The sequence below is a fragment of the Microcebus murinus genome, chromosome 10 (genome assembly GCF_040939455.1).
Source record: "Microcebus murinus isolate Inina chromosome 10, M.murinus_Inina_mat1.0, whole genome shotgun sequence".
Lineage (NCBI taxonomy): Eukaryota > Metazoa > Chordata > Mammalia > Primates > Cheirogaleidae > Microcebus > Microcebus murinus.
In genome coordinates, this window is record NC_134113.1 from 86,085,001 (window position 1) to 86,098,952 (window position 13,952).

The following is a 13,952-nucleotide window of genomic DNA, read 5'->3' on the forward strand; positions in this document are numbered from 1 at the left end:
TGGAAACACTTCTATAAACTTTTAGATTTCTTATTCTTTTCTCCATTGTTTTTTCTGTCTTTTAAAAAGTAGACTTAAAATATCCACTTTTTTGTATTATTTCTGTGAGCAAACAAATTGGCAATGAGGCACATAAACAGGAATTTGTTGCAAGTATTTTGTATTCATCTTATTTTTCATATTTATAGTTTCCCTATCTCTTGATTTCTTAACTTGAATTTTAACCTTGTTCTGTATGTGCTTTTGAAATTGTTTCAAATGTCTTTGGAAACAAGGCCAGATATAGCCAATAATTAAACAGTTATCAGCTTTGGAGAGGAGGCATTGGAAAGAATATCAAACAGAGTCTGGAAACCTAAATTTTACTCTGGACTTTGACATTAATAAGCTGTGTGACCCTAAACCAAAAACTTCCCTTTTCTGGACCTCATTTTTTTTTTTTATTTATGACATAGGAGCTGTATTAGTCAAACTCAGAGAACTCTTTTAGCTTAAAAGTATTATGACTTAATTACAATTTTCCTTACTGAAAATTATAACTTTTATTTATAAAAGTTATTGGTTACTATTAGGTGGAAACTATATACTACTGACACTTTGATGTACAGAGAATATTAGAATATTAAAATGAACATATTAAAAGTATAATATTTTAAAAATCAATACACTTGATGGATTTTAATGAAAATAAATTTAGAGTTTCTGTGAGAATACCTGGACATAGTATATAATCAATAAATATTAATTGCATCAAGTTCTCCATCATTGAAATTTACCCTGAAAGGTATTATTTGATGCAGAGTCTTATTATGGAAGCCCTGCAGATAATAGAAAGAATATGATATTTATAGTGAGAACTGGATTCAAATTCCACCACTACCATATCCTAGCTGATATATTAGCTGTGCGATCTTGAGTATGTTACTTAATGAATTTGGTTTCTGCACTCACAAAATAGAGATATTAATGCCTATCTTGCAGAGTGAAAGTTAAATAAAATAATTTATATCAAGTACCAGGAAAATAATAGGTTCTCAAAAGTTATTTTATATTTATAATTTACCTTTACCAAACATTCCACTAACTGGGTTTTTCCACACGATATATCTATCTCTGTATCTATAGATACATAGATATAGAGATAGATATATATCTCAATAGTGTCTCTTACTAAATGTACATGTTCAGAATGTGGTCCACTATATCTTACGATATAATATTTACCTAGACAACAATTTAAGATGTCATTTTACAACATCTTGATTCTTCCCAACAAATGCTTAGAATCAAAAGTAAGTAAATGTAGTCTAAGGTGACATTTAGCCAAAAATAAATTGGTAAGTGCGCATATTGTTTTTTGTGGGGATATGGATATACAAGCACAAATATTCATACATCCATACAGACACATTGATATGCATGTGTGCATTTTAAAGGTGTATTAGTAGTAAGTTTAGAATGCTTTTGTTTACTTGCAATGTTGATCCACTAATAGTTATAATATAGTAATCTTTATGCAATAATAAATTTGTTTTTCTACTTATAAAAGATTACATATTCATAGTAGAAAATTTAGAAAATAGAAAATGATAAAAAAAAAAAAACATTGTCCCATGTCTTACTATTCTGAAAGAAAATATTTGAATATTTTGGTATATAGCCTGACATATACTATGTATATGTATGTATATGTATACATTTCTATGTATATATGACAAATGACATAAAGTATATATATTATACCCACATTTATGCAGATTAAAGAAAAGTAATAGGGAAGAATCCTAATGTTCTATATTTGGGCTTTTTTCACTTTATATTATATGCATTTTTACCTGCCATTAAAAATTCTTTTAACATATTTTAAGCTTTCTTGTGTTCACTTTTATGGATAGAGCTTGACATATAAATCAGTCTTCTATCATCAGACATGTAAGTTGTTTCTTCAAAAGTTTTTATGTTGTAAATATTATCAGTATTATCAATATAACATGGACTCTGTAAAGAAACAAATGCTCATTATCTATGTCAGGATAAATTCATAGGAGCATAATTAATTAGACAAAGTATATAACAGTTTGAAGGCTAATGTTATACATTGCCAAAATGATCTCCAGAAAAGTTATACCAATTATTCTCACAGAAGAAATGTACACAACAATGCATTCCCTCATCTTCACTCTAACACTAGGAATTAGTGTTTTAAAAAATCCTTGTCACTTTGAGGGATGAAAGATGCTATCTCATTATAATGTTTAATTGGCATTTATTTGATTACTAGTGGCCCTTTGGTATTCCTTCTTTTAAGGAACTAGGCAGTTTATGCCCTTTGTCCATTTTTCTATTAGGTAGGCTTACCTATTTTATCCGTGTTCTGCATAGAAAATTAAAACATCATTCAAGTGCTAAACCCAGCCTAAATTCTATTATGATGCAAAGTAATTGTAGGTTGTTAATGCTATTTACAAATCGTATATCAATTTTATTTCACCATTGAAATAAAAAGTTGCATTCACAATTAAGTCTGTCTCCTCAGTAGAACTCAGTCAAGTAAGACAAACACTCCTAAATTTTGACTCTAAAACTGTTCACATTCTTATTGCTGCAAAATACTGTTCTAGTATCATTATTAAAGTACCTAATATATTTCTGTGTTCGCTTCATTTATTACATGCCATAATGGGACTGCATATCTTTAGTGCTGGTTATGCACAATTAGCACTTAGTTATTGTCTTGTCACTTCAGCCCTACAAGACAAACTTCTTCAATGCAAGAAGTCAGCTAATCTTCATCAGTCAAGCAAAGCAGACAAATTTTGTTACCCTGAGTACAGGAGGTTTTCAATATAGGAAATTCTCCTTTTAATTTGAGGTTTACTTCCAGGTTTACTTCAATCCCCTCCAATAAAGCCATATCCTACAGAAGCCCATGCTTCCAGTGTAGCCAAATTATTGCCACCGTATTGCATCTTTTCAAGAGAAACAGGAGGCAAATAGATAATTTATAGGCATTTTCCCTTAAGCAAAGTTTATTGACACCTGAAATTGTGGATTTACAAATGTTTATGAATTTTATTTAGCAGTCATTTCATCTTAACTTTTAAATCGAAATATCATTAAGATCCAAAGCATTTCTAAATGTTTATAATAATAACCTTTTAGGATTTGGGAGTCCTTTATACATATCTTCTCTGTCCTTTTTAGAGGGCTATGGCTAAAGTTGTGAATCCTAAATTAAATTTCTGAGAGTTTCTCCATTTCAAAAGGAAACCAGCATAGGCATATTTGAACAACTTTTATGATATCTTGAATGGCATTCAGGATTGTAAAATTCTGTATAGTAGGTTAATTTCTTAAAGGTGAATAAGCTCCTCTTCCTTAGCAAGCTCAGTAAAACTAAATGATGGTTTTATAAGAAAAGGAAAAGAAATGCTTGTTGCCAATGGCATTTTTCCAAATACATAGAATTGTATAACAATTTATTATTATTTTTTTTATTAAAGGATAAAAACACTGTGCTAGGCTCTGTGGAACTGAGGTGGATAAAGTCTAGTTTCTTTCTTAGAGGTGTTCAGAGCTATGAGAGAGACAAGACATCAAAGATTCATAGAAGAGTGTAATCGATGCCAAACAGATCTATACTGAGGGGAGAGAGATCCATCCTTCTTGAAGCGTCAGGGAAGCATCAAAGTGCTGATGTGCTGGCTCTTAAGAAAGAACTTCCTAGAACTAGTTGAGGTATAGGAAGTGTGTCTGGTGGGAGTTGGGGAAGATGAAGGACCCAGGGAGCAGTGAGAAAAGGATTTTCCAGGCAAAGACAGCAACATGCAAAAAGCATGAAGGTGGGAAAGCATTTGATGCATTTAGTAGATGAAAACCAGCTCAGTACGCTCAGAGATTAGAGGAGAAGTTTGGTAGAAATATGGAAGAGTAGAGAGTAGAGCAAGGATCAGGAGGAAATGAAATTGTAAAGGTAGGAAGTCATTCACTAAAAGTCAAATGAATACAAATTTAAAGTATTCATCTAAAACACATTTTTTAAAAAAATGTAAAGCTATTGTGTTCTGGAATAAATCTATTTTAACCAATATTTAATGACCACCGAGCTTAAGTGGTAGCACAATTTATGGTGGTACTACAAAGGGTTCAAAAGGGATGTAACTCATGGTTACTCACCTCAGAACTGCCGTCCAGATTGGAAAATCTGTTGCACATTCATGAGTAATGTTGAAATGCCAAAGTAAATGATACACCAATAAATCAGTGCTTTAGGAAAGATGAGAATAAGAGAGTTGACAGGGTATGTTGATGGAGGGAATGGGAACTAAAGAATATTTAGAATTTAAGTAGATAGAAAAAAGGGATGAAATATTATTGGCTAGGGAGCAACTTTAGTAAAGGTGAAAAGTATATCATTAGCAAATATTCAGGATAGCAAATGCTTATACAGAATTGATCATACACCAGACACTGTTCTGAGTGTTTTACATGTACTAACTCATTTAATATTCACAATAACCCATAAGTAGGTACTATTGCTAGTCTCATTTTATAGATGAGGAAACTGAAGAAAATTTAAGTAAGCCCAAGATTACACAGTTAGAAAAATGGTATACTCAAGGTTAGAACTCAGGCAGTCTAGTTTCACTCTCTGGACTCAGACCTGATCCAAAAGGAGTATTTTCTTTTCTAAGAGCATATAAATGTGCATTGATATAGTGAGTTAAAGTAAGGTAGAGTTTGAATAATTTATAGCAGGATTTGGGGCATGGGCAGTGTAATTTGGTTTGGAAAAGGCTATTAGGAATGATCTGTGTAATGACAACTTTGTTGTCAGTGGGGAAGAGACTGTAAATTTGTCCACAAGTGTATAGTTGGGGGAATTGGGATTTAACCTGTACCTCTCACTGAAATAATACAATATAGAGAGCTCCATCTTAGAGTGACTGAGCATGAAAAAATAAGAAAATAGAGATTGGAAATATAGATTGGATCCCCCTTCTTTTTAAAGTGTTGTAGAAATAGAAATTAATTCTAATCGGTAGTCAGTAACCTTAGGTAATTAAGATGATTAAGTTAACATTTTAATTTATTAAAAAGGAGGTTACAAATGGAGACTTCTTAGCATAGGTTTTCTTAGGGTTTTTTTGTTTGTTTTTGTTTTTAGTTTTTAACCTGCTCAAAACTACTCTAAGCACCATATTTTATAAGGATGATTTATTAATTATACTTATTTCTTATACTTCTTAAGTCTCAGCTAGAATCACTCCAAGATATTTTGAAATTAAATCTATTATTAGTTCCAAAACATCAAGATTAGATGATTTAATAATCTGGGCATCTTTTTATTCCTTTAACATTAAAAGAAAATGAGGGCAAAACTAATTGAACTGACCATACCATAAGTAATTAGGATTATATTACAAGTCAGATTATCCGTTTACTTGCAGGAATTTTAGCTCCATCTGTTAATGTACTTACAGTATCCTCTGGCCATCACTGCTTTTTATAATGTTTTCTTTCTGCTAATGCTAAATCTCATAAGGAGCTGGTTATATAACATTGGAAATCAACACTTCTTACAAAATCACAGTTACAGATGATTTTGTTAAGCATTTAATATCTGCACTGCTGTTTCTCTTATTTCTTCATGTCCATAAATGAAACATTTTTAAGGAAAGAAACCAATCTTAATTACATACCAATCATAATCTGCTCTTAACCATAGCTTTCAAGGGTGTTTTGTTTGAGTCATTTGTGAAAGTGTGACATTCCTCACCCAAATTCTGTTTAATCTTGACCTTTAAGTATAAATTGAAATGCACATAATATACACTTTATCCAGTTGACAACATATTAATAAGAAAATATTTCAGGTAGCAATATTTTAGATAAATAATCTCTCTCTCTCTCTCTCTCTCTCTCTCTCTCTCTCTCTCTGTCTCTCCCCACCCGTATATACATACACTCACACACACACACATATCTCACATAATGATAGGCAGACTTATTTCAAGTTATACAAAGGAATAACAGCAATACCAGAAAATTGTATAACTTTTTAATCCTCACATTATCCTTGTAGTCTTCTTGCTTTACTTCCTCCAGGTAAAAGCATAGATCTTGAATCCAAAGGGACCTGGGTTATTTTCCTTCCTCTAACACATACATTCTAACTATGGAATCTTGGACAGTTTTTTTTTTTTTTTTAATTTTGAGAAGGGAGCCTTAGATGTTTCTTCTGAAGAAGGCAATGATAATACTTTCTAATACTTACCTACATTCCGAACACCGAGGTAAGACTTTACATACTCCATCATTATGCTTTGCCACAAACCTACAAAAGTGACTGATACTAAAAACTGAAGCTCCATCTTCAATTATCATAAGTGGAAGGCTGGGGTTGGAACCTTATTTATTACAATATTCCTCTCTGCCTTTCACATGCTTTTCATTTGAACCTCCCTACAGCCAGTCGGAAAAAAAAAAAAATCCTGTGTTTTGCTTACACAGCGTCTTGCATTGGATAGTGATAGAGACGACATCCGTAGGCTCTTGCTTCCAGGCTTTTCTCACTATAATTACCTTGAAATGTTTAATCTACAATCGAATTTTACTAAATGTAAAAGGCCTCTGAAGGTAAGAATGACATGACCAAAAACCATGTTTTTATTTGATGACTAATAGAATTTTGGCACTTGATGAAAAGGCAAAGGCAAAATTTTAGACAAAGTGGAGTTGAAAAGAGAGTATTTCCAGATGAGTTGTTTTTTAGAAAAAATGATTCAGTAACTTCAGTTGGAACATAAGAGTGATTTATTGGATCTATTTATTTTTGATGTGATATTTTATCATTGGCTTATTAGTCAAAATTAATTTCAACAGTAATATAAATTGATAATTTTGAACAGTGATTAAATATATCCTACATGCTATTTTATATAATTTCACACAAAAGATATTTAATTTTAACTAGTTAGTCCTGTTCAACAAGAGAAATACTTCCTTTTATTTAACGTATCTTAGTGATCAGGATAGCTACAAAAAACTGGTTAGTTCAAACACCACTTTTTAAGTGCCACATTTAAAGTGTACAGTTTACAACTAATACAAAGAATATATCCTTAAAGCCCTCAACTTGAATGTTCATTGTATCCAGTAGCTTTGACCACAAACAACCACAGGATTTCAAGATCAGTGCGTCTGTGCTTTCAAACAACATCATCAGCAGGCAGTAATCCTGGGGAAAAAAAAGTAAATTCCACAAATAAACAGACCAATTTTCCTTTAAGAGGAAAGCTAATTCTTTTCAATCTACTTTTTTTATTACGCTATTTTCCCTCTATCTACTTAGCTAGTATAAGGATAAATTTCCAAAGCTACCCAGTTGGAAAATAAATAGGTTCACTGTTTGTCTAGCATTCCAAATCTTTGCAAATGTAAATCAGTCCAACTGCTCCTCATTTAAACCTTCAACTTCACAAAACATTAAAGGGTGGCTTTCATGGCACAATTTAATCTATCCACTAAGATTTCTGCTTGAACATCATTTGAAATTGACTATCTGATAAAGAGAGACCACTATCAAAGGTCAGCGAGGTCAACTTGTATAATTACAAGTAGTTTTAGTGGGTCAACTCTACCAGACACCACTGTTTGAAGGTTAAATTGTTACAATTAAATATATATACAGATCTCCCCAGAGTTACTTTATTGTTAAATGTACCGGAAACAGCAAAAGCATTTATTTCTGACCTTAATTGTGTCCAAAGTGTCACCATTGGGAAATTATACAAAAAGAGCACTTATTAAAAGCATTACAATCTTGCACGTTAAACAGTGTTTTATAAAATAAAATACATAATTAGTTATCAGAAACTGGTTTTATTTATTCCATCAATATTAAGAAGTTCATACAGGTTATTCCCTTTGGTTAAATTAGAAGTGCTCTAAGAAATGACATCTACTCTTTCATAGTTGGTAAACTTGCCATAGAGAAGACTTTGATGCTAATGCAACTTTCACTTCAGAATGATCACTTCCAAATTACTGGGATTTAATCACATTTTAATAACAGAGTAGAAGGAAGCTTTAAATGAGAAGCTTTAAAATGGGCTGTTTTTTTTTAATTGTTTGATTCATTCTAATACCTTGTACTTTTTAAGTGCCTAAATAGCCAATGAAGAAATCTTCCATAATTACCGCAGTGAAATATTATCATTCTTTTATTTTAATGATGGTAAATATAGATCAGTTATTTATGTCTTTTCAATGTGGTAAAAATAACAATAATTATAACAAAGAAAAGAAAGTTACCTTTGGTGCTCCAAGTATTAACCTCAATGTTCCTATATTTATATATATGTATACATATATGTGGGATTTCAAATGTTGTGTGAAATGTTTCACAAATGAAGTAAATGCTAAATGGTTTAATTTTAATAATCAAGACAACTTTCTAAGTCAAGTTTTCAGAGTCAGGGAACTACCATGTGAAGCTATTATTAGGAAAATCAATCTTAACATCTATAGATTTGAGTGAAATGATCTTAACACATTTTATTGTTTAAAATATTTTCAGATTTTGTGTTGGAGACAAATTTTTCCTAAAGAATAACATGATCCTTTGCCAGACGGACTACGAGGAAGGTTTAATGAAAGAAGGTTATGCGCCCCAGGTTCGCTGATCTATCAACATCACCCCATTAAGAATACAAAGCACTACATTCTTTTATCTTTTTTGCTCCACGTGTATATAAGAATCGACACAGGAACCTACTGAATAGCGTAGATATAGGGAAGCAGGATGGTTATATGGAATAAAAGGCGGACTGCATCTGTATGTAGTGAAATTGCCCCCGTTCAGAGTTGAATGTTTATTATTAAAGAAAAAAGTAATGTACATATTGCTGGATTTTTTTGCTTGCTATTCGTTTTTGTGTCACTTGGCATGAGATGTTTATTTTGGACTATTGTATATAATGTATTGTAATATCGAAGCACAAATGTAATACAGTTTTATTGTGTTACCATTTGTGTTCTGTTTGCTTCTTTGTATTGTTGCATTTAGTACAATCAGTGTTTAAACTTACTGTATATTTATGCTTTCTGTATCTACCAGCTATTTTAAATGAGCTGTAACTTTCTAGTAAAGAACTGAAGAGCAAATCTCACTAATGATACACAGATAGATAAAACGAGTCTATCAACATTAAAAATACTAAACAATAAAGACACACACAAAGCATTTTAGTGACATCCACTACTTATTGCCACTATGATTTAGAGTCTATCAGTGTTCTTGTTATAACCCCCTATTTTCAGGGGGTTAAAAATCAGCTTTAAAAAATGCATACAAATTTCATCTTAAAGCACTTTCGTTTTATACCAACGTGAAAAGTGCCATTTTTAGAATAACTTTAAAGCTTAACAGTTATCCTTTTAATATCCTTTTTTTGTGCTCTCTACCTACACAACGGCTTTGTTTTGCTTTTTCAGTCACACCCCTTATGTGAACTAGTGCCTTTGGGTATCGTGTAAAAATTTTCCAAAGGGTTACTTTTAAAAAGTGTTACCACAATTATGAGATAATTTTAAAATGATAAAGTAAATTTCTTATATAAATTTTGCCCAGATCTCTCCATAAGAGCTAAGGGCTTAATAAATTTATGGCACTGAAAAGATTTGAGTGTGAATCTACTGAAATCATGGTAATGCACATTGAAGTATGATGGTATCGAGTAGTGAAGTTACTTTTGAGCACAGCAACATAATGCTCATAGAATCTTCTAGAAGAAGAGAAACAAAGGGATTGATAAAAAGCTGAGAATTGGTGATTATATATTTTTCTGTATTTCCCTGCCATTTATTTTAATGTTTAAAAAGTGAATGCTTTAAGTTTAATGTGTCTTACTTTACTCATTGCTTTAGGGAATTACCAACTCAGAATACATTACACACAGGCTGAAATCGGCCACTCCATTTCTTAAAAGGTGAAATATGCCCTTACCTACATGATAGCAGATAAAGAAGAAAGCTCTAGAAACAGAAATTATGGAGAATGATTATTTAAATTACAATTAAGGAAATAAAAATGAGAATAATATCTCCTCTTCTGAGTTGCTTACACTTTGATTCTTTGCTTCTGCTCCCTGTAATAGAACTACTTTTTCAACAAATTTAATTCTGCGCAGGCACAACAATAAACAATGTTTTTACCATAGCAAACAGTGCTATGGGGTTTCTTTTTTTTTTTTTCTTGATCACTTGTACAGAAAACAATATTTCTCAGTGTTATTTACATACATATTTTTTCCTGCCAATATATACATTACAGAAAATTAAATGTTAAACCTGAATTTTTGGTTTGGGGCCAAAGTATTAAGCTGAAAATAATGCTGGTGTGGATTTGAGTTGTTTTGAAACAAAGCTTTATTATGAACATGCATGTGAATCTGGATATTGCCTCTTATTTTTGAGAAAATGGTTCTGTGAAAAGTGACTGATATGTATTTTTACAAATGCTTCATGGTTAAGAGTGTTCACGTCACATGTCCCCCAAATTTAAAATATATTGAAGAAAGAATTTCAAATATAGCTATTTGGGTCTCACAGAATAACTGTTACTTTAGCCTTTGAGCCTTACATTTGTTTCACAAAAAACTTGTATAGCCAAAAACCAATAAAGCAAGACAAAATAAAAATGGGAGGGGGTGAGATAAGTGAGAAGTGGTTTTCATAATGCAGCCCTGCTAGACTCTTATTAACAGTTGTTTGAAATTCACGTGGATGTAAAATTTTAATTGTCAGTATCTTTTTCAAATGATCGTTTTTAGATTTAAATGGTTTTCATATGTTTATTGATATGTCAAAATACTTGTAAATTGGGAACAGACTTCTCTCAACTTCTTGAAGCTGTTCAACTATCCTTGCCACCCAAAGACCAAACAAGATTTTCACTGCTTTTTCTTTTACTTAATACTTTGGGAATTAACTCTTACTCTTTTTACTACAAACAAAATTACTCCCCTGAATTAGAGATTAAGGCCTTAATCTGTTTAGATTATCTTTAATCTCTATAAAGTTGTGAAACAAGACAGGAATAATTTCAGCTGTAGGTCATTTTTACAGCAAATTGTCCATCAACAGTAGCATTTTTGACCTGAAGTACTAAACTAATTTTGACGACTCAAAGCCCTGGAATTGTTGTCAACTTTCCTCTTTGTGTTGTGTAGCCCTGACATCATTTAGCTTGTTATCTGATGCTTCCCATAGGACACCTCCGATATAGCTTTGATATCTCAAGCAGTGAAAGCTCGCTTACCTAACATGCATCTCACAGGCTACCTGTGGTGAAGGACCAGGCACTCCCACTACACCAAGTGCTGATTGAGTTTAAAAGCTGACCTGTGTTTGTAATTTCACTTTCATCTTGCTTAATAAATATCTGCTGAATTCTTTCATTTTTTACATTTGGGTTTATGTTTTTAAGAAAAGGGGTATTATACTATTTGATTGCGCTCAATTGGCAAAAATCTAACATGGTATCTAGAAAATATGAACATGAACAAGGAAAACGATATGTTCTCAAGGTAAATCATAGCAAGCCTAGATGAAGGATCTCAAATGCTTTCTCTAAATATTATATTTAGGATTTCTGAGCTAAGTAGTTTACTGCTATTTACTTTCATGGGGAAGATAAAACTGTCAAAAATGAAGGTAGCAATTGCAGGGTGTAATTTTGTACATTTATACAAATGTTAAGTGATCTTTCTGAAAGCAACTGTGTTGCTGTTGTCAGACTAAATTTCAAATTTCCTATTTTCTGTATAATGAATTAAAACAAAAAGTTAAGTCCTCCATTTTCGAAGAAGAGATGCTGTGCCTTTAACTGAAACAGGGTGCTGAAAATTGCATCTATAGTAAAGCATGCCGTACACAGTGGTTTCCTTTTAACTATTACTTTAGGCAAACCACTCTCTGAATCGTCACTTAAAACAATTTCAAAGAAATGATAGAGGCCAAACATGTTTAGCGTTCACTTCAGTAAGTTGCAAAAACAATCTGCATGTTTATTGTAATAGGCCATTAGCGCAAAATACAATTTTAAGCAAAAGCTTTTGTGATCATTACTTTTTCTTAGAAACATCATTAGAGATATTTTTTAAATGTGATTTTAATGCAATTTAAGGTAAACGAAAGCAAAGGTTTAATGTAGTTATTATTTCCTTTGACATTTATTGAGTGCCTACTATGCAACAGGCCTCTCCCGGATCATTCAGCCTCCTGTTGGGCAGACTTAGGCTACTCCTTACATCAGATAACTTTAACATGTCTTTGCATTGGTTTGTAGTTATCTTGAACCTGTTAATAATGAGCACACACACGCGAATACCATCTTCTACCTATTCAGCATGTCATTGGTATGAAAGCCCCAGAAAATATCTCAAGTAATCAATGTGTTCAGAGAATTATCTCACACAAATTACTCATTAACTCAATAGCACATAATAAAAAAGAACATCAATTAATTAATGAGTCACCGTCAGATCACTATGATTACAATAGAGCTCTGTTGAAACAGTGGTTATAAATGGAGCTGCCTCTCTTTATTCATTGTTTGCAATTGGCCCATTATTTGGCTGAAACCAGTGTCATATTTAACACATTCCTGTAGGCAATTGTGTGATTAGTATCATAAATGAAGAATTCAGAAAGCCTACTGCTTAAGAGACCTTATCAATGGCCAGAAAAACAGAAAACTCTCATTTTTACTATGGCTTCCGTGGAAGCCAAGCTATAAGAAAGGTATATTATCATTCTAAAAGGTATTTTTTTTTACTTTTATAATCAAGATTTAAGAATGCCATGTTGAACACTATAAGGATTAGCTACTAAAACACTTAGAAATATATTTACAATGGTTTCAGTATACACATGATTTAATTTTAGTAACTTTTCACGAAGACTAAAATATACATGATCATTGCCGGCTTTGTAAACATTTCGCTCCCCCCACATGACACTTTTTGCTTTTTGTAGGCTGGGTTAGGGTGAGTTGGTGGTGATTGACAGCAATAGGGGAAGAGAAGATTTAAAGAAATATCAAATATTGCATACAAAGTCACCAACTAAACCTTCCCAACTATCTTGGTAAATGCCATTCCTATAAGCTTATAGAATAATTATAACAGTTCCCTTAGGTAAGTAAGAAACATCTGTTGGTAACACATAGCAGGTGTTAACAATTACACATACTGAACTTTTTAAAAATGTTTTTAATTAAAAGAATTCTGTTTTCCGAAAAGGAAAATATGTTAAATTCAAAGATACTCCTGTTTTGAGCGTGCAGATCACGTAATGCACAAAATTATAAAGAACAAATCATCTTGGATCAACTTGGTTTGGTCTTTGGTTCAGATCACTGCAATCAAAAGTGAATTGGAAATTCATTGCACTTTTCACACAATTGGTATTCTGGACTGAGGAGCTGAATACTCATGAAATTGGTTTAGTAGAGCTGATTACAGAATATTTTGGCCTTATGGGCAAGGTGGTTGCCATTAACTATACCAAATTTAGTGGACACAGTACAAAGAAAACTGGAAGTAAGAAACATTCAGATAACAGATTATCCAAATCTTTTTTTTACCCCACCTGTAGAGGAGACTTTAAATCACCTAAAGTAAAACAGTCCATTTAGTGAAACATGTAACATTATCCTATGACCCATCTTCAACATATTTTAATAATAATAGCTAACATTTACAGAACACTTACCATGTATCAGGTAGTTTTTCACTCTCATGTAATTTCCACAACATCCCTGTGACAGAGATATTATTACCCCTATTTTATGATTTTTAAATAAAAGAACAGATAGGTTACTTGTCCAAAGTCATACAGCTTGTAAGTAGTGGGCCTGATATTATAAACACAGCTTTTCTGAGTCT

The 13,952-nt window shown here is 32.1% G+C and overlaps 1 protein-coding gene across 8 annotated transcripts in view; it reads left to right on the plus strand.

Annotated features, from left to right (window-relative positions):
- LMO3 (LIM domain only 3) overlaps positions 1–11,509 on the plus strand; it is a 62,457-nt gene extending 50,948 nt beyond the window's left edge. For all 8 annotated transcript variants that reach the window (XM_012775824.3, XM_012775816.3, XM_012775822.3 and 5 more), the window contains one exon: positions 8,582–11,509. In XM_012775824.3, coding sequence (XP_012631278.1) covers positions 8,582–8,687 — 106 coding nt within the window. In that variant the 3' untranslated portion in view covers positions 8,688–11,509. The remainder of the gene's footprint in view (positions 1–8,581) is intronic.
- The last annotated feature ends 2,443 nt before the right edge of the window (positions 11,510–13,952 follow it).